Below are 21,557 nucleotides of genomic sequence, written 5' to 3' on the forward strand. Positions count from 1 at the left end.
ACAAATGATCACCTATCACTGTGGTCCCATTAAAAAGATAACGGCAGGTGTGATATTCTTGACCGAGACAGGGGTGACCCTGGTATTCATTAAATATTAGTAGGTTTCACAGAGGTGAGAGAGTGAAAATTGAACCAAACAAGCCTCTGAATGACTGTATCTTATTCAATGCGATATGCAGACGATGACAAAACGTAAATGCATTTCTTTCATTCAGAAATCTGCTCCGGCCAGGAAGTTTCACAAGGCCTTAACATGGATCATCTTGTGAGAAGCTCTAGCCATGCATGTCTTCCCTTATCCAGACGGCAAACCGAGGATGTCAGAGTTCCATGTGGTTCAAATTTGAAAAAGCAGTGCATGGTAAGTCCTTCTGTCATCGCTCAGATCCCAAGTACTGTCATTTGTTAATTAGGATTGGAAAGAGAGATGTTGAGAAGCTGAAAATCAGGATGCTCATCTCATCGGCTTCTCACTAGAGGAGACCTTTCACTGAATTTTCTCGGATAATGCAGAAAGGTAAGAAACGACGCATTCAGTGTTCACTAAAATGTAGTATAATCATAAAAGAACTGGCAATTTAAGATCTGCTTTCAGATCATCCCCAGGGTCCGGCCAAAATCTGTCTTAACATGGCAGCAGGAGCTGGTACTGTATCTGTGAGTCTGTGACCAAGATTTCTTTCAGGATATACTCAATGCTAATGCAAGCCTCTCAGTTCTCATTAAAAACCTCGACATGTGTCATGTGGGGAGTACGCTTCTGTGTACAATTTAATAAATGCTTCTACTAGCCAGAGTTTTTCTTTGCCGGGGTTGGATTCCTCAATCCTCAAGCCGGAGAGGAAACCCGAGAGAGATGCTGCGACGTTTCTCATGTGGGTCTTCCTTGGTTTTAGCTTGGTGAATCTTCTATATCTGTCTGTACCTTCTCCAGGCCACCCGTTTGAGACAATGCCTCTTCCGATGCTTGTTGCTCTCGGCTCACGGGAATCTCCATGGAGGATTTGAGATGGGCTTTTCTTCGATTTCTCAGCAGATGGAGAATACAAACCAACGGCAAGGTGATGAATGTGGATCAAAATGGTGAAGGAGAGTGATGTGCTCCTGGAAAAGCTTTGAAGATTGGAAGAGTTAACCGGTAAGAAAAAACAGAGAAGCAGAAGAAATGCCAAAAGTTTGGTTTGCTCTGAAGAGATCCCTCCATTGCAAATCAGAACCATCAGATGTTTACGACCCAAAAGCTACAAGCCATTTGAGCACCATTTTGACAAGAAAAACAGGCAGGTCTGGTTGCTCGCGGTCCATCGCCAACCTCAAGGATGTGATTCACGGAAGCAAAAGACACCTAGACAAGCCGCCAAGTTGCAGTCCGAGGTCCATTGGAAGCAGTGAATTTCTCAACCCAATAACCCATGAAGTCATTCTAAGCAACTCCAGGTGTGAACTCAAGATAACCGGTCTCGGAGGGTACAGTGAAGGTGGTGGTGGGTCTACATTTGTGGGTACGCTGAGGCCTGGGACTCCTGGCCCTGGAGGAAACCATAACCTACACTACAACCCTACTTTCCGGACCCCCGCCACCCCTCCCAGGAAGTCTCCTGCTTTATTTTCTGATAGAGAAGGTTTTGGTGGAGGCTCTGTTATTTCTGGTGCCGTATCTGGTGGGGGCTTGGGTGCAGTTCAACCAACTCCAAGGTCTTTTCTTGAGACTGATTCCAATGGCTCCTCCATTATCAATTGCCACAAGTGCGGAGAACAATTCGGGAAGTGGGAAGCTGCAGAAGCACATCACCTTTCGAAGCATGCAGGTAAATTAGCAGGCTTTTTGTTTCTAATTCCCCTACTTGATGAAATGCATTCGGTTTCTTTTCTTTTTATTCCTCGAATTAGCTTTACTAGGTTATTCTTCTTGACGCTTTCTTTTCCTTTATTCTTCCTGTTTTGCTGCTCGTCTCTGTTTTTTCTTCCTGGATTTCTATTTGGTCATTGCAGAGTTTATTAATCATCCATTTAACAGAGTACCTCAGAGTTAGTTCTTCATCTGATGCTTTTTTGTAGATTTCTTATTCTTTCGTTTTCTCTCTTCGATAAATCAAGGAATAGTTTCCCTCTTTTTCTTGTATTTTGTTCTTTCAGATTTCAGTTAGTTTCTGTGTCTCAATCTTTCCACTTTCTTCTTGCATCTCAGGCTTCATCAGACAACGAAGCTAACAAGTTCAAACTTTTTTCTCTGTTGCAGTAACTGAACTTGTGGAGGGCGACTCTTCCAGGAAGATTGTAGAGATAATCTGCAGGACAAGCTGGTTAAAATCGGAGAACCACTGCGGGCGCATTGAGAGGGTTCTGAAGGTCCATAACATGCAAAAAACTCTTGCCCGATTCGAAGAGTACAGAGAAATGGTTAAAATCAAAGCTAGTAAACTACCCAAAAAACACCCCCGTTGCCTGGCTGATGGCAACGAGCTATTGAGGTTCTATGGCACAACTGTGGCCTGTACGTTAGGTGTAAATGGCGCCTCTAGTCTCTGTACTTCTGAAAAATGTAGCATCTGTCGGATTATCAGACATGGGTTCTCCACCAAAAAGGAGTTGAAGGGAGGCATTGGAGTTTTCACAACTTCAACAAGCGGAAGAGCCTTTGAATCCATTGAAGTATATGAAGAGCACCCAGGAGCGAGGAAGGCATTACTGGTTTGTAGAGTCATAGCTGGGAGGGTTCACAGGCCTCTGGAAAACTTCCAAGAACTTCTAGGCCAGACTGGGTTCGATTCATTGGCTGGAAAAGTGGGACTTTACTCGAACATTGAGGAGCTTTACCTTCTGAATCCAAGAGCTCTGCTTCCATGCTTTGTGGTAATCTGTAAACCTTAGCTAGAAAAAACCAAAGAAAATTTTTTCTTTAGCATTTCTTGTCAAAATGATTTGCCTTTTGAATGATCCATTTGTAATTTTGTTTAATTGCCACAGTTAGTAGAAAATTCCTTTTTCCACCTTTTGATCCTTTTTTGTGCTTCCTTGTTTATGGTCCTCATCTGAACATGTTCCTCTGTGGAGGAGAGTTATATCTCCTGCTCCTGCGTATAATAAATGCCATGTGTATTGATGCAAGCTAATTCGTTTTCTGTCTCTTTGGGTTTTGTCTGATGATCTGTTTCATGTGAGGACTAGACGAGCATCTAACCAGATAAGAAACAGGATGTGATTGATCACATAACTCAGATTCTCAACTGGAAGAAATTCCTCCCTCGGAGTACAGAGAAAATAAAGGAGACACCTCTCATCCCTGTTCTAATGAACATTTTAATGGAAAAGAAGCTTCGAAATCAATCAGACCAAACACACACACACACACACAAAAAAAAAAAAAAAAACAAGACTCCCATCGTTTAGCTTCAGGAAATCTGGATCCGTTTTAGAGCAAAAACAATTTCAACTGACACCTGGTTTACAGCGCACACTGAAGAAGATTCTTTCCACACTGTGATGGACGACGACTTCTGGGCATTAATGTAGAACAGAATCATGCTCCGCCATTAACGCACACCATTAAGCAGTCACCAGCTGGTCGGCATGATATCTTCTTCCATTACCATGTAAAGTCCATTAAAAAACAACAGATGGGTTTCTCTTGTGAATTCAATCAAACATTCGACAGATGAGCTCCTCTCTCCTCTTCTCTAACTTGTCTTACTCTTACTCTGGGAAAAAATATCGAGAAGATACGCCTTGCAAACACTGAGTGGCATCTGTAGCATGTGGTCCTTCAATGGATTGGAGCAAAGAGAGACAGACAAGGAGTAAATCAAACCAGATGACAGAAAGTAGATGGAGATGCCTGAAAAAGCCGAAAGCATAAACAAGTGGTGCCTTTGCGTGCCCATCGCTATCTGCATTAATTCTACTCCGCCCATTATTCCTCCTGAATAATTCCAAGAATTTCTGCTCCGATGGCTGTACTATTGGCCGCACCCATTTCATAGAGATGTGAAAATCATTCTTTGTTTGATCCGGCGGTAGATTCTATTGCAGAAGGTGAGGCCATGGAGTGAGAAAGCAGGAATCTCTTCCTCATTACATGACAATGGCCAGCGGGAATTTCCAAAACAAGAAAAAAACATTGTAAAATTTGTGTGAATAAATCACAAATTTGAAAAAAACTTCAGTAATCTAGTTTCATGCATGTAATGGCCAGGAGATTGGTTACTCAAGAAGCCCAGGTGATTAGATGTTATAATTTCAAATCGACTCATTAAATATTATATCTGTAATTACAACTCTATAACTATAACCAATGAAACATTATGTAACATTATTGACATAATTTATATAAAAATGCTAATTTAAACAGAGGAGGCAGGACCATCAGGTCCATCACCCCTCTCCTCTGTCATTTATAAGGAAGCCTCTCCCTTGCTTGTGAAATAGATAGGGCTCTGCCCCCTATAAGAGAGCGAGGTGGGAGATCCCTCTTCCTTTCTCCTGTGTCTTTTCCAGGCTAATTGAGGACTAGATTTTCATTAAAGCATCGATTTGAATACATGAATCTGGAAACGCATAATTCTCACTGAGAAGAAAACTGAGATGACACTTACAACAAAATCAATCACCGGATGTTTGCATTAATGCTACAGAGAGCTTTATGTTTTAAGCCGCCTCAGTTAAAGCAGTCTCTTTCTCTTTAACTCTCTGTTTCCAGTTCTCCTTGCTATCGATCACTTCCCCGGTTTTAATAAGGTAGCGAACACGGGTTCCATCCTCGAGGATTTTATGCCCCACTCTGCTTGCTACGTCTTTCTCTTTTGAGTACAACATCACATTTGAGCTGTGAATTGATCCTTCCACCTGTTCCAGAGAGAACATCCAATACATTGGATCATAAACATTTTCCACATCATTATCAAAAAGGTTGACTTGTTTTTAACATTCTTAGAGCCGCAATGAAACTCATGAACGAGCAAGGTCTAAAGCAAATAAAAAGAGACCAACCTTAATAATCTGTCCTTGTTCACCCTCTTCTTTGCTCTTTACATGCTTAGTCTTCAAATTCAAGTCTTTAACAATCACAGTACTATTGTGCTTGAAGATTTGAGTAATCTCCCCGACTTTACCCTTTTCTCGCCCTGAGATGACTTGTACCGTGTCCCCTACCTTAACATGCATCTTTTGCAGCACCGGAAGACTATTTGGTTTACACTCCTTGCGCTCCCATCTTTTAAGCTGCCATTAAAAGTTCAAAGGAAAACTTATGGTTATGTGAAAAAACAAAATTTAATTGTGAGTGCTTCCACTCAAACCCACCAATTAAAAGATCTCAAAATAAAAATTCCGAATTTGTCTTGAAGGTAAAGAAATAGAAAGAAAAGATTTTAGACAAATATGATGGGATTTTTAATTTGGCCTAGTTTGCGTAAATTTTGGCAGGTTATCTGAAGGAGCCTAAGCGTAAGAGCTCCATTAGCATATACTTGCATGTATATCAAAGAATTTCTATCAGTGGAGAATAAATCAGTATGATGGGACTTTTTATTTGGTCTAGTTGCATAACATTTGGCAGGTTATCTGCAGGAGCCTAAGCATAAGAGCTCCATTAGCATCTACTTGCATATATATATATATCAAAAAAATTTTACCATTGGAGAACAAACCAGTAGTTAGGAAATTAATATGATTAAGAAAAGGGAAAACCATATTCTTATTGTTGACGGCACATTTAAGTCAATATTAATAGCTCAAAAGACAACCTACCATAGTTGATTAGCAGAAAAATTCTAAATTTTTCATAGGAAATGGAAAAGAAACAGTGTTCCAAGGACAACAAAATATCAGTTTAAAAAAGTCAGTTGAAATACAAACCTTCACCACAATCAAGCATGATTTCTCCTCAGATTTGAGTGCCTGCATAAAATATTTTTTAGGAGTATTAGCACTTGACTGGATAAGGGGAAAAGACAAATGAACCATAAAAATTATCATTCAAGAAAAAAGAACTGCAAACATCTGTAGCAGATTTGAAGAAATGTATGACATGGCATTTCCATATGAGTCACCCATTTCCATGCCAAAATTATTTAGTCTTGTAGAGTTGTCCTTTACATAAATGTTTTTACAGGAACATATATTTAGGTGTAGAAAACCTTTCTTTTATTAGGACTAAGTTGTCAAAACAAAAAATGGCCAGCTTTTTGCACAGATAATTGAAGCTAGTTCGCTATCCTTCAATTCCTGTACTCATTTAGCTATATCATCAATACTAAACCTCAATAACAATCATCAAGTTAAAATACCATATCAGGCATCTGGCCATAGCATCAGCTGCACAAAGCATGGCATAGGACCATATCAACTGATACACCATTCTTGCTAATAGAGCAAACCATGGTTCATCAGTAAAAAAACTGCAGTTCCTGTACGTCATTCTTATGTTAATCTCATCTCTGATCTTTTGTCCTTCAATTGAGCAGGGTAAAGAAAAAGATGAAATTTCAAGTTATTTCTACTTAATATCAGATAATCAAAGCTACAACAAACAATATTTTTGTTCACATCCTCCCAACTCTAGAACTGTTTTTATTTGGTGAATTATCAGTTGTCAATAGCAAACAAGGAACTTGTCAACTGATAAAGAAAAAGTTCATAAAAGAACAAGTGTTGCAAACATAAATCTATGATTTACTTCTTCATTAAACAATTATATGAAATTAAATATAGGAATCTCACCTTTCCAGCATGAGAATTACAGTCAGTTCTTCAAAGTAATCTCAACTTTTTCATGAAAATCTTTTCAACAGCTAATCATTCTTTTCCCACACTTTTCCTATTAGATAAATTTAACCACAATATAGCAATAATGTACAGAGGCTCACTAGCCTTTGTGGGAACCCCGACCTTAATCAACTCATGACAACTTTCCACTTAACAACCAGTGTATAAGACTATTTTACTTATGTGATCAGCAACATCTAATCCCAGGCATTCCACCAAGACATCCATTTGAGAAGCCTATGACTCGAGGCTTTTGCTCAATGGTCACATGAGGCGCTTTCTTGTGTAAGTTCTTGGGCTCAAGTCTCACCAGGGTGAGAGAGTTTGAGTCTGTAATCGAACCTTAAAAAAAAATAAAAAAAATCTGTAGCCTCTTATCTATTGAAAGATTGAAGCATTTTGTAAGGATCAGGTGCTTCCATGCTTCTAAAACAAACATATTAAACTATTTATAGGCAGGAGGCTTTTAAGCAAACATTGTAAAAGAGCAGAGCAGAGCTGTAGTTTACTTATAAAAGGATGAGCTTTATCCTTCTAGTGAATTTAAGTGCAAATATCTAAAGACACCAGAACCCTAGCATCCTAGAACAGAGTTGAGAGTCTTAAAGTTGTGTTAGAATTGCAGTCAGGTTTGCGTCTCCGTTTGTTAAAATAGTCTCAGAGTTAACTCACAAAAACAAGAATGACACTCACTTAACTAAAATTCTATAGAAACTATGAGGAAAGAAATTTATGCAAAGAAAGATGCGATGTCCATTAATTCGTTCCCACTGTCACCATGAACATCTTTCACATTTAACCAGCAATGGAAAATACTGCAAACATTTTCCAAAACATTAAGAAAATCAATGTCAAAAGTCACAAAAGCACGCAGCCAAAGACGATGAATATGATTGGTATAGAATTTCGATGATTGAAACACTATATATAAGAAAGGAAAAGATGCAATAAGATTTGAGAAGAGAAGAAGGTAAAAGAGACTACCGGAGCAAAATAGACAGAGGGAGAGAGGCGCTGGCCCAAGAAAGAACTAGAGGAGAGAGAAAGAGTTGCCATCGAGCTCTGAAGGGCAGCCATTGCTCGCTGTTCTGTTTCTCCGTCGCAGCTTCACTCTTTGCCTCGAAGACGATAGGATCAGGTTTCAGATAAATTTGAATTGAAAAATGTAAAAATAACTAATTTAAAAAATAAAAACTGTTGTGATAAATAAATAAAGCCTATCAGGTCACGTAAAGCGAGGGTCGCTGGTTCGAGAGCTGCAGTGGCCATTTTATTTTTGCTAAAAGCGCCAATGAAATATTAAATATCAACGAACGAGAAATTACTTTACGAAAGCATTAAATTTTTATATTTCTTAAATGGACGGTTAAGCCCTCATTTGTTGAATTAAAAAACCAAAGGGAAAACAGTCTGAAGAACTCCACGCCAGTCTTCTTTTTTTTCTCTTTTTCTTTTTCCGTCGATACAAAGAATGATTACTCAAAAAAAGACTATTTACAATATATCTGACTGCAGTCAAATGCCTACTCAAAACCCCACATATATCCCTCTCAACGAAATTCTAATGACAGCCCAAAAGAAAAGTACGAGAAAACTTTGGAAAAAGAAACGGTTGTATAGATGGTTAGATGCTTCCCATTGAAATTTGTCAAACTTCCTGTGAACCCATCATGCTATCCATAGATTCCTCTCTTTGAAGCTCAGAGACAGGAGTCTGAACCTCCGTTTGCTCCATGTCAATCGCCATTTCTAATGTGATGGACAAGGATGGTTTGTGATGCTTTCTATTATGGCGTAACTTGATAATGCTTGAGAGGGCTTGAACTACGTCCCTCATGAAGGGCCGTTTTCTTGAAGATCGGTTGATGCATTTGTAGGCAAGGGCTGCCATCTCATTGAGCTCTTGCACATTATAATCCCCATTCAGTCGGGAATCCGCAATTTCTTCCCACCCAGTATTCCCTTCGGCATTTAGTGCTCCCTACTCACATAATGTTGCAGAAAAAATGTAAAATTAGAAACAGTGAGGGAGAACATCAAATAATAAAATTGGTGCACTAATAGACAAAAGATCACATTACCATACAGAATGGTTACTTCACCCTTGAAATTATTAGTACAAGAATTTATACAATTTTAAATGCAATGTTCAGTATAGCATGGACAGATTCTATTCCATTCAGAGTTCTACTAAATAATGAGAAAATGAGGAAAGGTCTTACGAGCTCAACATATTCCAGAAGGCCCTGTTGTGGATCCCGGCCAGCAATCAGTTCAAATAGCAAAATTCCAAAGCTATAGACATCAGTCTTTTTAGTGAAGGCCCTCGATGATACATATTCAGGATCGAGATAACCAAATGTTCCCCTGATATTTGAGATATGAGGATTGACCATTTCTTCCCTTGAAAGCCCAAAATCAGCAACCTGCCAAATTTGAACTAAAGACGTTAAGGGTTATATGCAAAGTACTTTTGCCTTAAAAAATAAACTCCAAAAATCCACAACAAAGCAAATGCTCAAGATCTAAGTTTAGAAATTGAAAAGACAGAATTGTTCTTACCCTGGCTCTCATGGACCGGTCTAAAAGTATATTGGAAGACTTGATGTCCCTGTGAATCACTGGTGGAACTGCCTGCAGTATATAGAATAATTAGTTAGTATTAGTTAGTTTTAATTCGGTTCCAGTAAATAAGGTGAGAGTTTAACCCCATCATGGAGGTACTCTAACCCCCTTGCCACATCAAGAGCAATATATATCCTTAAGTTCCAGCTCAATGGATCATGTTTTTCGCCTTCACATCCAAGTATCATAGAATCAGTACATAATTTTAGTTAGACTATATTTTATGTTTAAAAATTTGTGCTGTTTCAACATAACTTTATAATTACTTACTAAACAGATGAGAAGCAAGACTGCCGTTACTCATGTACACATATACAAGCATATGCTGGCCTTTCTCTGCACAATATCCCACCAAATTTACAAGATTCCTATGGTGCAATCGTCCAAGTAGCAGCACCTGGAAACAGAGAAACAGTAACTTGTGCTTAATGTTGAAACATTTTCTCCTGTGGAAAAGACTTGAGCAAGCAGAAGAGGTTCTCATGTTTTCCTTCTTCTACACCTTAACCAAATGAATAACATGATAACGAATCATGTGAATAATAATCAAATGAAATAGCACAATATCTTGTTCTGCACAAACCATTCCAGTCTAGGCATAAAGGAATTAATTATTTGCCAAATTTACAGTGAATTTCTAGTGCCCAAAAGATTAAAGATGCTCTTTTCAGAAAAAACTAAAACTGGATTTAAGTAAATAAAAAACGTTATATGCTTATTATAACGATCAAGGCTACCTCTGTTTGGAACTCCCTCTCTCCTTGCTTGGAATTTGTAGCTAGCATTTTCACTGCTACCGTCTCACCAGTTGACATCTGAGCTTTATAGACTGCCCCAAATGCCCCCTGACCTAAAACTGTGGTAAAATTAGAAGTTGCTTTTTGAAGATCTCTGCAAAATGAATTGCCAAGAGCAAGGTTAGACAGATTAAAAAACAAAAAAAATCTAAATTTAAAATAATACATCAATGATAAAGTAATAATACACCAAAAAAGAGATTTTATATGATGTAGCAGTTTTGTCATCTAAAAAACAACAGTTAACAGATTTTTCCATATTTACTTTCACATGTACAATGGAAATTTAATGATGACCCCTGATGAACCTCAATAGGCCAATAAGAACAAACCTATTCTTTAAAAACCAAATAAGAGTGGATATATCAGAGAAAGCAAATAAGAGTGGACATATTAGAGTAAACAAAATGAGCCCAGCTGAGCATGTCCAAATCACATATCTACAATAAAAATGAAGAGGCTGAAGAGGACTAACAATCCTTAGTTGTGTTTGAAAAAATTAAAACACCAGAACTTCTTCTTGAAGACATATCCTACTATGGTTTCCCATTTCTTTCTTTGTAGTGAAATTATACTCCAAATTCTCACTATTCTATTTGATAATCTACTTCCAGTCATGGTAAAGGATTTAACATCTTCCAAATCCAGCAACTATTGCTTGTTTCAATAGACAAGATTGAATCTACGAGCACATAAATATTATTACTATGATCAGAAAAACAACCATAAAATTTCAAAAGATAGATCACGGAAAATATGTCATTCTCATGGTTCAAGGATATGAACGAACTTGTAAGAGTATTTGGGTATTCCAGAAACAGAGACTATGTTTTTCCTCTTAGCTCCTTCCATCCACAAGGTTCCACTGACATCGGATGCCTTGGGTGATTCCGGACCAATAGTTGAGTCTGACATTGTAGTACAAGAATCAGTTCCATTGGTACGGATTGGAATGGTTGCACCCCTCCTTGAACTGCTATTTCCTATCTGTGCACGTTTCTTGCGAAGTCTAATACAAACCAGAGCCAATATAGCCAAGAGAACTCCAATTATAACTCCTATGGAGATTCCAACAATCAAACCCCAAGACGCACCTTTCATCTCAACAAGAATTTTGTTTAGTACTACTCATGTATTTATCTATGTAGACACCTGCAAAAAGCAAAAGATCAGGTAAAAAGAAAAAGAATAAAAAAGATGACCACTGCTACGCTTTTATGTCTTAACAGAAAATCGTTAATTTACAGAAAAAAAGCATAGAAATAAATTTCAAAGGCACTGAACTATCTAAGAACATAACGTTTAACAATTATCAGTAAATAAAAAAACAGACTAAGGACATATATACTGAAATAAACTGAGAACACATTAACGAAGATCAATTTTATAGGAAGAGTGTAATTTAAAAGAAAAAAGAAAAAGACATTGCAACGTTAAGGAGATTCTGCTAAATATCACTTCATACCTCTCTATAAGTTGAAAATTGAGCTTCCACTCCACATAAATAAGCAAGAGTAAGAAAAAATATGTGTAAAATGTTCCAATCAAAAGCGATAATGAATAGAGAAAATAAAAAATATTAAAAAAAGCAGCAGGAATTTATAAAGTTTTTTTGTGCGAAGTAACTCAAGATAATAGGTTGCATGCGTTGAATCAGATACAAGAATAAAACCAAACACGGCAACTAGGATAGCCGCCGAATCACACATTTCAAACGCACCTTAACATCGACTTGTGTCAAAGAAAATTTTCTTAGTGGAGTCAACGCATTCAGTAGTTTTAACTGCCATTTCGTTTCGAAATAAGATGAACGAAATCAGATAAAAGCTGCTTCGATTAAAAGGAAGAACAGGAGACAGAAAATGACGATGCTAACCAACGCAGCTGTTTTTTTAATGAAAAGAGACGATAAGCCATAAGATCAATTACCAAAAGTCAAACGAAAATTCGAAAAACAACGACAAATAATAAGAAACAAATAAAACAAAAAAGTCGTAAAAAATGTCAAGCCCCGAAGACTTTAAGCGAACAGATGAAAAACAAAACTGCGATACGATTTCACCACTTCAATCGTTAACACAAATACCGGATCTTCCATACGCTGCAAGTACAACACAGTTACCTTGGTGAGCAGGAGCTCCACTCTACAGCCAAAAAACGAGAGAACAACCATTTTAACAACAACCACGAACGCGGAATAACTGATCACGAGATAAACCGATCGGAGCCAGACCGAACAGTTCGATCTCGAAACGAGACTCGACGAGTCAGCAACGGAAGAGCACACGGCATGTCCGATCAATGTCTTAGGCAGAAAAAAAGAATGACGAAGAAAACACAAGAGAAATCAAATCGTTTTTAATTCCTTCTCTCGCCATTTTTATTTAACAAAAACCGCGCCGAAGAATCCCAAGCTCGCGTTCAATATTACAACATTGCCACCGTCCTCGCATTCGACCAAAAATGCTTTACGTTGCCTAACCGTCTTCGTTGGGTTGTTGTCGAAAGTGAAAATCGAAAGTTGAAACCACCAAAGTCGCGCTTAAACGGTTGAAAACGATCCTAACCGTCCAAACAGGGGCACCAGTCCAACGATTAGGTGGTTGCAGACGATCTAATGTGTCAATGGATGACTTAGTTGATTTATTACCGGTAATAAGTTTCGGCTCATATTGGAATTGGTGATGTCACATATTGGCCACTTGTTCATAAGATAAAATGGTCCCTAAGTAGTATAAAACTTTCGAGATCAGAACTCATCGGCCACAAAACGATAGGAAAGAGGTAACAGTTATCGGATCTGTCAAAAGTGAAGAATTAATGGAAGAAAGAGGCAAAGCCTTTCACAATCTTTCATTAACTTTCATTTGGTATAAGCCAGTAAAAGCCGTCGTTAGAGCTCCATCTTTATGTAGTCAAAACGAGGCAGGACAGACTGAAACGGACGGCCATCGAATACTACCACCCAGAATGCACAGCCATAAAAAAGGTATGTTAAAAGGTCCACCAGCACAGTCGTTGCAACTCTCATTTCTGCTCATAAATCCCAAGTTTCTGTAACATTAGAGTGGTTGTTTGTTATTGTATCTGTTACCTTGTCTCCGTAGATGGATCATGGAGGGATAGTTTTAATGCTGTCCTAATATGTGAGCCTCATTTATGGTTTTTATACACAGGCAATTTGGGTGTGGTTCACCTACAACTAATGGCTCTATTATAATTTTGTATTTGACCTGATTCTTAACTTTCTCTTCTTTCATTTGAGTTGGTATTTTTGGTTGCTCACTCTCTGTTTGTGGAATTGCTTGAATGAGATTATCTTTGGCTACCCAGACTTTGCAGTTCCTTTTTTCTGAACAAAATTTAGATTCATCTCAAAATAAACTAGCTGAAGTTAGAAAACTTGTTCATAGTAGAAAAGGGAATATTTCTGCTTCAAATCCATATAGGACTATTCCAACTCTCTTTTACTCTATTTTGATCTAATGGAGAAATAAAGTCATAGTTTTCATTAGAACTGAAGAGAGACCAGAACTGCTCTGCTCTTAAAGGAGAGAGGGAAGGGAAAGAGACATGGTCCACCCGTTTAAGCAGCGGTATCATTTTATCTGTGTTTTTGTACTGGATGATTTAAGGAAAAAACAATGCTTCTGGAGCAAAGCAAATTAAAGGATGTACAGACTCAAACCCAATCCTTTTCAAGACAATTTGACAACAGGAAAAAGGAGATGCCCCTTGACCCATCACAGCTAAGTGCTACCTCAAAAGCATTGTTGTGCATGTTCTTCTTTTTGGAACAGGTTTGTGACTCTTAACACATCTATATCTCTTTGGAATGTATCTACCATGGTTGTTGTAAGTCACTTTGACTCGTTCAATTGATCTATGACTTGGCCTAGCCGACCTAGATTTAAGAGTTTATGAGTAGGATCTGGGGGTTGGATTTGTCTCTTCTATTTTTTATTAGGTCCATTTTTTACTCTGTCCTAATTTAGCAACCCGACCTGGTTTTTTCCGGGGCTAAGTTGGATTAATAAAGTGTTTTGTCTTTCAAATGACACAAACTGAGTTGTCCAACAAATGGGACTCATTCATGTTAAGGTAAATGAATGCAGTGGCCACGCCCATGACAAGTAATTTTGTTCCCTAAAAGTTAGATCTTTATTCCTCTCTATCTTGATTCTTACTTACCTTAATCATAACATACATTGTTTAAAGTTAAATATGATCATAATTGTAATTCCTTGAGTGCTACGCCTCTCACTTCAATCCTTTTACACATTAAAATTTTAATCACCCCTTCAAGTATGTAGCTTTTGTTCTGTGGTTCCATCTCTTTTAATTGAAAGCACTTTATTTCAAGTTTGTGATGACAATGGAAGGCTAGAAAAAGCTTTACAAAAAGAATAGAATTCATATCACTTGGAAAACGAGGAGTCCCTTATGTTTGCATGGGATCCAAGCAACCTTGTCTGTGGACATTCCCCTGGCAAGGCTCATATTGGCATGTGAATGCATGTGTTCTTGCTTGTGTGCATGCATGAAGGAATTAGAAAAGTAAGGGGAAAGATAAGCCTAAAGCCATTTAATGTACACTTGCAGCCTGTTTTCATTTGTCAAAGTTGTAAATTTTTAAGTTTTCTATCAAGTGAAGAGGGGGAGGGGTAGGGGTGGCATCGAGCCAAGCCGAGCCCAAACTTGCCTATGTTCGAATCGAGTTTGATTTAAATATTTCGAACTCGAACTCTAGCTGAGCCCAATCTCGAGCCTAAAATTGTTATCAAGCTCGAGCCCAATAATTTTAACCGAGTTTGAGCTTCAAATATACATTTAAAACTTTTCAAAAAATATATATCAAATAAATTGTATATAAAATTATGCATACATTTTATATAAAATTGGGCATAATATATGTATATAATACCTGTATGAGATTGGGCACGAGGGCCGGTATGAATTCCCATATGATTTCCACTTTTGCAAAAGATATATAGGGTCATTTTGTACCATGACCCTTGGGAAATCTATTCTAGGTAGAAATAAACTAATTCTTAAAAAAAAAAGTATTATCTCTCTATAAACCCACCCTAAAAAATAGGGGATTCTTTTTAGGAGCTTACATATTTAATTTCTTAGAAAAATACTGTTCTGGAAAATCGTTCATGCTGGCAGGTTCTTTTCACTAACTGCAAAGAAAGAATAGGGTATCAGTTCATCTCTGATATTGCTTTAAGTCCACATTGTTAAGGCGTGTGTGTGACTTTCATGGTTAAGTCGTGTGTGTGACTTTCAAGTAGGATTTTAATAAGATTTTAAAGTGAAAGCTCGTTGAAAACCTATAATCCAGAAAAAAAAACAACAAAAAAACTCTTCAGATAGGGGAAAGAGGTTGAACTTTGGTGAAAATTTAACAGAGGAGAGGTAAACCATATGACGGCTTGCGTAATCCTGCCATTCTTATCCACCTCCGTGGAAGCTACAGCCATTAATTGCCAAAACAGTCTTCAAGTCGTCCAAGAAAGCTAAAAAAGTGTCGTTTTGTTTTGTTCAGATGTCTGCGGAAAATCTGAACACGAGTTCCGACTCCCCGTCCACTGTATGAACAAAAGCCTGAAAATCTGAAAAAGCCCTTTGCGAATAATCTACTCCCCTTTGTTGAAGAGATAAGTTCAGAATCACTTCAGAGTCAGAGACACAGCATTGACCAGAAAATTAATGGACGATCTCTCAACCAGCGGATCTCGAACTTGGCTCTAACTCGTAAGATACCGAATTAAACCGAACCGGTACCCATCCGAATTCGAATCGCTCAATTCCAAGCCACCCCCAAGGAGGGGTGCCCACCCTCTTCTTTATACCCTAAGGGGTGGTGCTGCCTCTTATATCTGTTAGGAAAGAATGGGGTGCCTTACCTATTAAATTGCTTTCTGTAACTGTAATTTTGGTATGAGATGAATAAATATCATTCATTCAATAGTAAGAAATAAAGGTTTATTAATTTTGTATTTTTAAATATTAAATTATATTTGTAATAAAAACAAAAATACTAAATAAAAATATTAAGGTTAAAAAGGTCCAACTAAGCGGGAGCAGCGGCACAGATGGCACGAGAACTCAAATACTTTGTCCCCGCCATTCTAGTATTAAACCTCGACAGGGACCGGTAAAGGCCGGGACCTGGAGGACGAAATGACGAATCACAGAGCATGGTCTACTATTGCCTCGTTCCTTGTCGTACCTTTGAAGCCTCGCGAAGTCCTAAGCCAAGCCCAATTCCCGCTGAAACTTCTTCTTCCACCTGTTCGCGCCTTTTGACTCTTGACGGCTCGCTGAATCTTCATGCCGTGTTCAAAGCTCCTGAGTTCGACTCGCTTATTCCTCCGAAATTTGTCCACGTTTTCGCATGAAAGCTGTAAAGTTCACTGCAGGAAACAAAACTCTGATAGACTAGATCACTGCAGTCCTATGCTTACTAACTTCTTGGACCATCTGGTTAGAAGGAATTGGAATCTCCTCAACGAAATGTCAACTGCCTTGAGCTCATTTGATATAATCAATGCTTTGCGTTTCTCTCAGAGCCATTCGGGACTGCCTCTTGATTTACTCCAGTGGATTGATTCCTTGAAAAATTGCGATTTCGACAATTCTCTAGAGATCCAATCCACCGCTGGAATCGTTCTGTCGAACAGTAGAAATTTCAAGCACTCTCGACAAATACTGAAACGGTTGTTGGAGAGGGGGATGTACCGCGTCGATGAGGTTTTTATGGAGCTAGTGGAATTCTATCAGGGAAGGAATATATGGAGAACGCCGGCAGTTTTTGATATCTTTATTAATACTTGTTTGGAGCTAGAAATGGTTGAGGAAGCTATGGAAGTTTTTTTTATAATGGGGAATCATGAATTCAATCCGACGACACAGACATGTAAGAATCTTCTGGATGCTTTGGTTAAATCAGAATTTGTGAAGGTGGTCCCGAAGGTGTTCAATGAAATGGCTAAGCGAAATATTTGTCTAAATATATATGATTACAATATTTGGATTAAAGGATATTGTAAAACGGGTTTGGTGGATAAGGCAACGGAAGTTTTGAGAATAATGAGCCACGAGGGGCTGAGACCCACTACAACAATGTACAATGTTATTATCAATTTTTACTGCAAGAGAGATGTAAGGGAAGCAGAAAGAATTGTAGAACAAATGCGAATGGCAAATGTCAATTTGGATTCAGTCACAGTCTCCACAATGATGAATGGGTATATTAAGATAAACAATTTTAGTAAAGTGTTTGAATTTTTCAATTTGATGGTTGAGAAGAAAATTGAACCCACAGTTCCCATCTATAGGGCGCTGATTGATACATTCTGCAAGAGAGGAGATGTTGAGATGGGAGTGAATATGCTCCATGAAATGATTAATGAGGGGATTATGCCAAATGCTATTGTATATAACACACTTATTGATGGATTTTGTAAATTGGGTCATCTAGATAGAGAGATGAAGATTTTGGAGAAGATGCTGCATATGGGCTGTAAACCTGATTTGGTTACTTACAGTTCTTTAATTAAGAGTTTTTGTGATAGAGGTAGAATCAAGGAAGCTATGAAATTCCTTACACACGTGGTTACTGGAGGATTAGTTCTGGACACCATAATATACAACTCACTCATAGATGGATACTGCAGGGTAGGAAAGTTGAACCAAGCTCTAAAATTAGCCTACAAAATGATAAGCACAGAAGAGGGAGCTGATGTAATTACTTTCAACATTCTTATTTCCAGTGCATCTCATATTGGAGGGTCATTGGAAACTAATATGCTTCTCAGTAGGATGATTCGACATGGCCTTAATCCAGATTTCATCACATACTCTACTCTGATTGAGACTTATTTCAGGGAAAGGAATGGGAAAGATTGTTTTAAGATAATGAGTACCATGGAAGATCAAAGATTAGTTGCTCATATTCAGTATTTTAAACTTCTTATTCATGGGTTATGTGACGAAAGTGATGTGCATAGTATAAGAAGATTTTTACAGAGTGTTAAAGACGCTAGATGTGAAGTGGATGCATCTCTTTACAATCCTCTGCTGGATGTGTTATGCAGAAAAGGAAAACTAGTAGAAGCTTTTCAGCTGTGTGATGAAATGGTTCGGAATAGTATTCCACCTGATGTTAACACTTGCAACTCACTTATGTCTGGGTTTTTTAATGAAGGGAGTGTATCCAAGGGTTTGAAAATTTTTAGACAAATGAGCCTCTACAGTATTCAACCCACTCCTCGAACATTCATGATCTTTTCACAAGTCATGAATAACCATGACTCAAGAAGAAAAGTGTTAGATTTAGTAAGGGAATTAGTTGAAGAAGTCTTGGATGACAACGATGCTCAAATGAAAAAATGTTGTCATGCTCTGCTTCTTCAGGGCCTATTATATGATGAACGGGTGGATGAAGCAGAAAAGTTTCTAGAGAAAATAACCAAGGATGGTGCATTTCCATGTCATGGTTCAACTTCCCAGATACTTGTTAGCTATTGTGAAGCAAATAACGTCAAGAAGGCTGTAACTTTTTATGATAAGATTGTCAAAGCTGGATTAAAGACAAATTTTGATTCATGCCTGGCGTTACTTGACCTTGTCCTTAGATCTGGTTACCATAGGATTGCAGAACAAATTTTGAATCATGAACTTGTTAGAGGCTCACGGGTAAACTATGTTGGCTATGACATCTTAATCAGGGGTTTATGCCATTGTGGAAAACTTGAAGATGCATTGAGGCTTACTTTAGTGGGACTAAAGAATGGGTTTATTCCCAACAGCATCTCTTACAACTTTCTTCTAAATGGCCTCTGCAAGGTCCAGAAGCTTGAAGAAGCAAAAGACTTGATGAACTGGCTACTTGATCGGTATGTGGTACCAGACACTAATACATACAATGTTCTCATCAAGTGTTTTTGTGAGGAAGGTGATTTTACTGGGGCAACTGAGCAATATAAACTCATGGCTGTTAGTGGCTGTACACCAAATGTTCAAACATATAATATGCTGATTATTGCTTATTGCAAAATTGGTGATCTTAGAAGATCTGTTGACTTAGTCTGTGAGGCTTTTGCACTAAAGATTTTTCCTGACACAGTCACTTGCAGTGCATTACTTTGTGGCCTATGTGGAAGAGGTGATATGGAGTACTCCAGCAAGCTGTGGAGTATGATGGTGGATCAGGGTGTTTCAGGTGACAAGCTAACATTTGATTCTATGATTTTTGGGTACTGTCAGGTTGGTAACCTTAAGGAAGCTCTACGTTTGCTTCTTCAGATGCTACAGAGAGGATTTTCTTGTGACAGATTTATTGCCATTGTCCTGAATCGTGCACTGCAACAAAAAGATTATTTTCAAGAGGCAAATATGTTTCTTGGATTTATTGTGAAAACGAACATTCTTCAAGATGATGACGGCATTGCTTCCATCTCAAGGGAAAGGCATGGCATGTATAATAACCAGTACATCAGAGAAATGGAAGGATCTGTTCAATCACAAAAACAAAACCTTTGTGCTGTCCTTCAGAACCCATCCCTAAAGAAGCAACTTGAACAAGATCATTCCACATGCAAGGTGGCTGCGAGTAAGATACTTTCTGACGATGAAAATGAAAAGACAATTAAACTGCGTCAAGACCTTCTGGAACTAGGAATTTTGTGATTAACATTAAAGAGGTATATGTTAGTGTGATAAACCTTTCATTTACTGTTAGGAACGAGAACTAGGGTGATTTGGCAAAGTTGATTTTCCATGAGATGAAGCAGAAAGAGGCTTGGCAGATTGAGTTTACTGGAGAACCGTGATATCATCTGCATCTTATTATTCTGTAACCATGACTGTAAATTAGTGTCTGTTCTATATTTATTCTTGCAACTTGCTTGTGGTTACAAAGGTAAGTCAGCTTGCAACTTCTCTAGTATTTAAGATTGATTGCTTTCTTATCTTTGGTATCTGTTGTTCTTTCTACAGTGAATCATTTGACATGTCTCTTCATTTGAAAGGTGGATTGCCTACCATAAATAAAAACGAGAGGTGACTTCTGGTCCCTTCTTTGTAGATATCAGGATCTAAATCTCTTTCTTTAACTTTAAAAGTTCTTTTGGAATTTAACTTTTAAACACAGACAGTTCCTTTTTTCAATATGTTTGTCCATGACAATGAGAAATTGTTTTTTACTTTTAAAAGGATAATGAAGAGAAAGAAAAAAATTAAGAACAGAGAATTGATTTCGGAACCAAAAGAGTGAGAGAGAATAACACCTACCCTCGATCATAAACTTAAAATCACAAAGAACAGAAAGTTGATTGCAGAAGGTAGAGAGAGTGACACCTGCCTTCTCAAGTTCTTTTAAGATACCATTAAAGACTTTAATTTCTTAGGGTTATATACTTCAACGGAAAAATATGATTTTTCCTATCTCTTTAGTGGAGGCAGCACAACAATGGTTATTATAACAGGTGAGTGCAGGTGCAGAGACTTGCTATCATACTGTCAGAGAACTTTCGGAGCATGGGAGGAGAAGATTAAGGAAAAAGCTACGAAAGATTTTGAGAAATTGAAAACAGGAAAGTGAAAGACTTTGTACAGACTTGATCATTATAATACTGCTTGTGACTATCTTCTTATCTTTGAAATTTGTTAAAAAAAAGGAAAAGCAACCAACTTTAGAACATCAGGGTACTAGATTAGAAACAGGGTATCCATGCCCACGAGGGTCAGTCTGCAACCATTGAAATCAATGGCCTCTTTCTCTGACTTTTGCTGCATGGAGACAGTGGACGAGTCCCCATGTTTGAAGTTTCTCCTTCCCCTCCGCGCTGGAAAGGGTGAGAAGCTTGCTATCTTTGGTTCTTTACGAATAGTCAAATAGGTTGATTGCATAGTCAATTCCAAGAAAGAGAGACCTGCCAAGGCGAGAAGGAGAGTAATGGATTTCCGAAATGGACAGACATAAATGCCATTGGGAGGCTCACTGCTGCTTCCGTTGAAAGAGAAGCGATTCCATTTCTGTAATTTGAATCCGTTTCAAGTATTCTACAGGAAAAAGAAGAAATTCAGGTTGTACCCAGATACTGCAGTGACAGCAGAGGAAGATGCTCAAGTGATTAACTGAAACAGACCCGGTGAAGAACAATTGACAAGCAAATCGAAGAATAAACCTTTTTCTTTCTGGGCATAGCAACGCTGGACAAATCGAGCAGGAAAGTCGTGGGACTGAATCAGACAAGATAAGAAAAACTGAAAAAGACGAGACCTGCTTTCCATATGCAGCAGTAGACGCGTAAACAGGGAGCAGAGCAGCGGGTCACAGCTGATCCGCACCAGTAACCAA

General features: G+C 38.1%; 4 protein-coding genes across 4 annotated transcripts; 2 read left to right on the forward strand and 2 right to left on the reverse strand.

Moving 5' to 3' along the window:
- Positions 1-230: 230 nt before the first annotated feature.
- Positions 231-3,110, forward strand: LOC137965609 (uncharacterized). Its single transcript, XM_068811880.1, has 3 exons — positions 231-363; positions 937-1,810; positions 2,242-3,110. Exons 2-3 carry the CDS (start codon positions 1,168-1,170, stop codon positions 2,871-2,873), a joined length of 1,275 nt encoding a protein of 424 aa, XP_068667981.1. The 5' UTR covers positions 231-363; positions 937-1,167; the 3' UTR covers positions 2,874-3,110.
- Positions 3,111-4,250: 1,140 nt separating this feature from the next.
- On the reverse strand, positions 4,251-7,915 carry LOC137965615 (large ribosomal subunit protein uL24c). The gene is made up of 4 exons (XM_068811885.1): positions 7,749-7,915; positions 5,856-5,897; positions 4,989-5,219; positions 4,251-4,844 (listed from the first exon to the last, which is right to left on the reverse strand). Exons 1-4 carry the CDS (start codon positions 7,839-7,841, stop codon positions 4,647-4,649), a joined length of 564 nt encoding a protein of 187 aa, XP_068667986.1. The 5' UTR covers positions 7,842-7,915; the 3' UTR covers positions 4,251-4,646.
- A 227-nt stretch (positions 7,916-8,142) lies between these two features.
- On the reverse strand, positions 8,143-12,522 carry LOC137965608 (calcium/calmodulin-regulated receptor-like kinase 1). The gene is made up of 8 exons (XM_068811879.1): positions 12,309-12,522; positions 10,977-11,338; positions 10,127-10,280; positions 9,660-9,786; positions 9,473-9,558; positions 9,327-9,398; positions 8,987-9,190; positions 8,143-8,745 (listed from the first exon to the last, which is right to left on the reverse strand). The coding sequence occupies exons 2-8, from the start codon at positions 11,285-11,287 to the stop codon at positions 8,413-8,415; spliced, it is 1,287 nt and encodes a 428-aa protein (XP_068667980.1). The 5' UTR covers positions 11,288-11,338; positions 12,309-12,522; the 3' UTR covers positions 8,143-8,412.
- A 4,186-nt stretch (positions 12,523-16,708) lies between these two features.
- LOC137965439 (pentatricopeptide repeat-containing protein At1g63400-like) lies at positions 16,709-20,044 on the forward strand. Its single transcript, XM_068811719.1, has one exon. It carries the CDS (start codon positions 16,709-16,711, stop codon positions 19,883-19,885), a length of 3,177 nt encoding a protein of 1,058 aa, XP_068667820.1. The 3' UTR covers positions 19,886-20,044.
- The last annotated feature ends 1,513 nt before the right edge of the window (positions 20,045-21,557 follow it).

Source organism: Aristolochia californica, unplaced genomic scaffold, assembly GCF_029961685.1.
Source record: "Aristolochia californica isolate CCGP_79_NKW_82.1479 unplaced genomic scaffold, dmAriCali1.0.hap1 SCAF_5, whole genome shotgun sequence".
Taxonomy (NCBI): Eukaryota; Viridiplantae; Streptophyta; class Magnoliopsida; order Piperales; family Aristolochiaceae; genus Aristolochia; species Aristolochia californica.

Coding starts and splice junctions, on each gene's coding strand:
- LOC137965609 (XM_068811880.1), top strand. CDS start 1,168: ATGCCAAAAGTTTGGTTTGCTCTGAAGAGATCCCTCCATTGCAAATCA. Junction 1,811..2,241: donor TCACCTTTCGAAGCATGCAG/GTAAATTAGCAG, acceptor TCTCTGTTGCAG/TAACTGAACTTGTGGAGGGC.
- LOC137965615 (XM_068811885.1), bottom strand. CDS start 7,841: ATGGCTGCCCTTCAGAGCTCGATGGCAACTCTTTCTCTCTCCTCTAGT. Junction 5,898..7,748: donor CCTCTGTCTATTTTGCTCCG/GTAGTCTCTTTT, acceptor TATTTTATGCAG/GCACTCAAATCTGAGGAGAA. Junction 4,845..4,988: donor AACAAGGACAGATTATTAAG/GTTGGTCTCTTT, acceptor TCTCTGGAACAG/GTGGAAGGATCAATTCACAG.
- LOC137965608 (XM_068811879.1), bottom strand. CDS start 11,287: ATGAAAGGTGCGTCTTGGGGTTTGATTGTTGGAATCTCCATAGGAGTT. Junction 9,787..10,126: donor AGAGGGAGTTCCAAACAGAG/GTAGCCTTGATC, acceptor CTCTGTTTCCAG/GTGCTGCTACTTGGACGATT. Junction 9,399..9,472: donor TAGAGTACCTCCATGATGGG/GTTAAACTCTCA, acceptor TATATACTGCAG/GCAGTTCCACCAGTGATTCA.
- LOC137965439 (XM_068811719.1), top strand. CDS start 16,709: ATGTCAACTGCCTTGAGCTCATTTGATATAATCAATGCTTTGCGTTTC.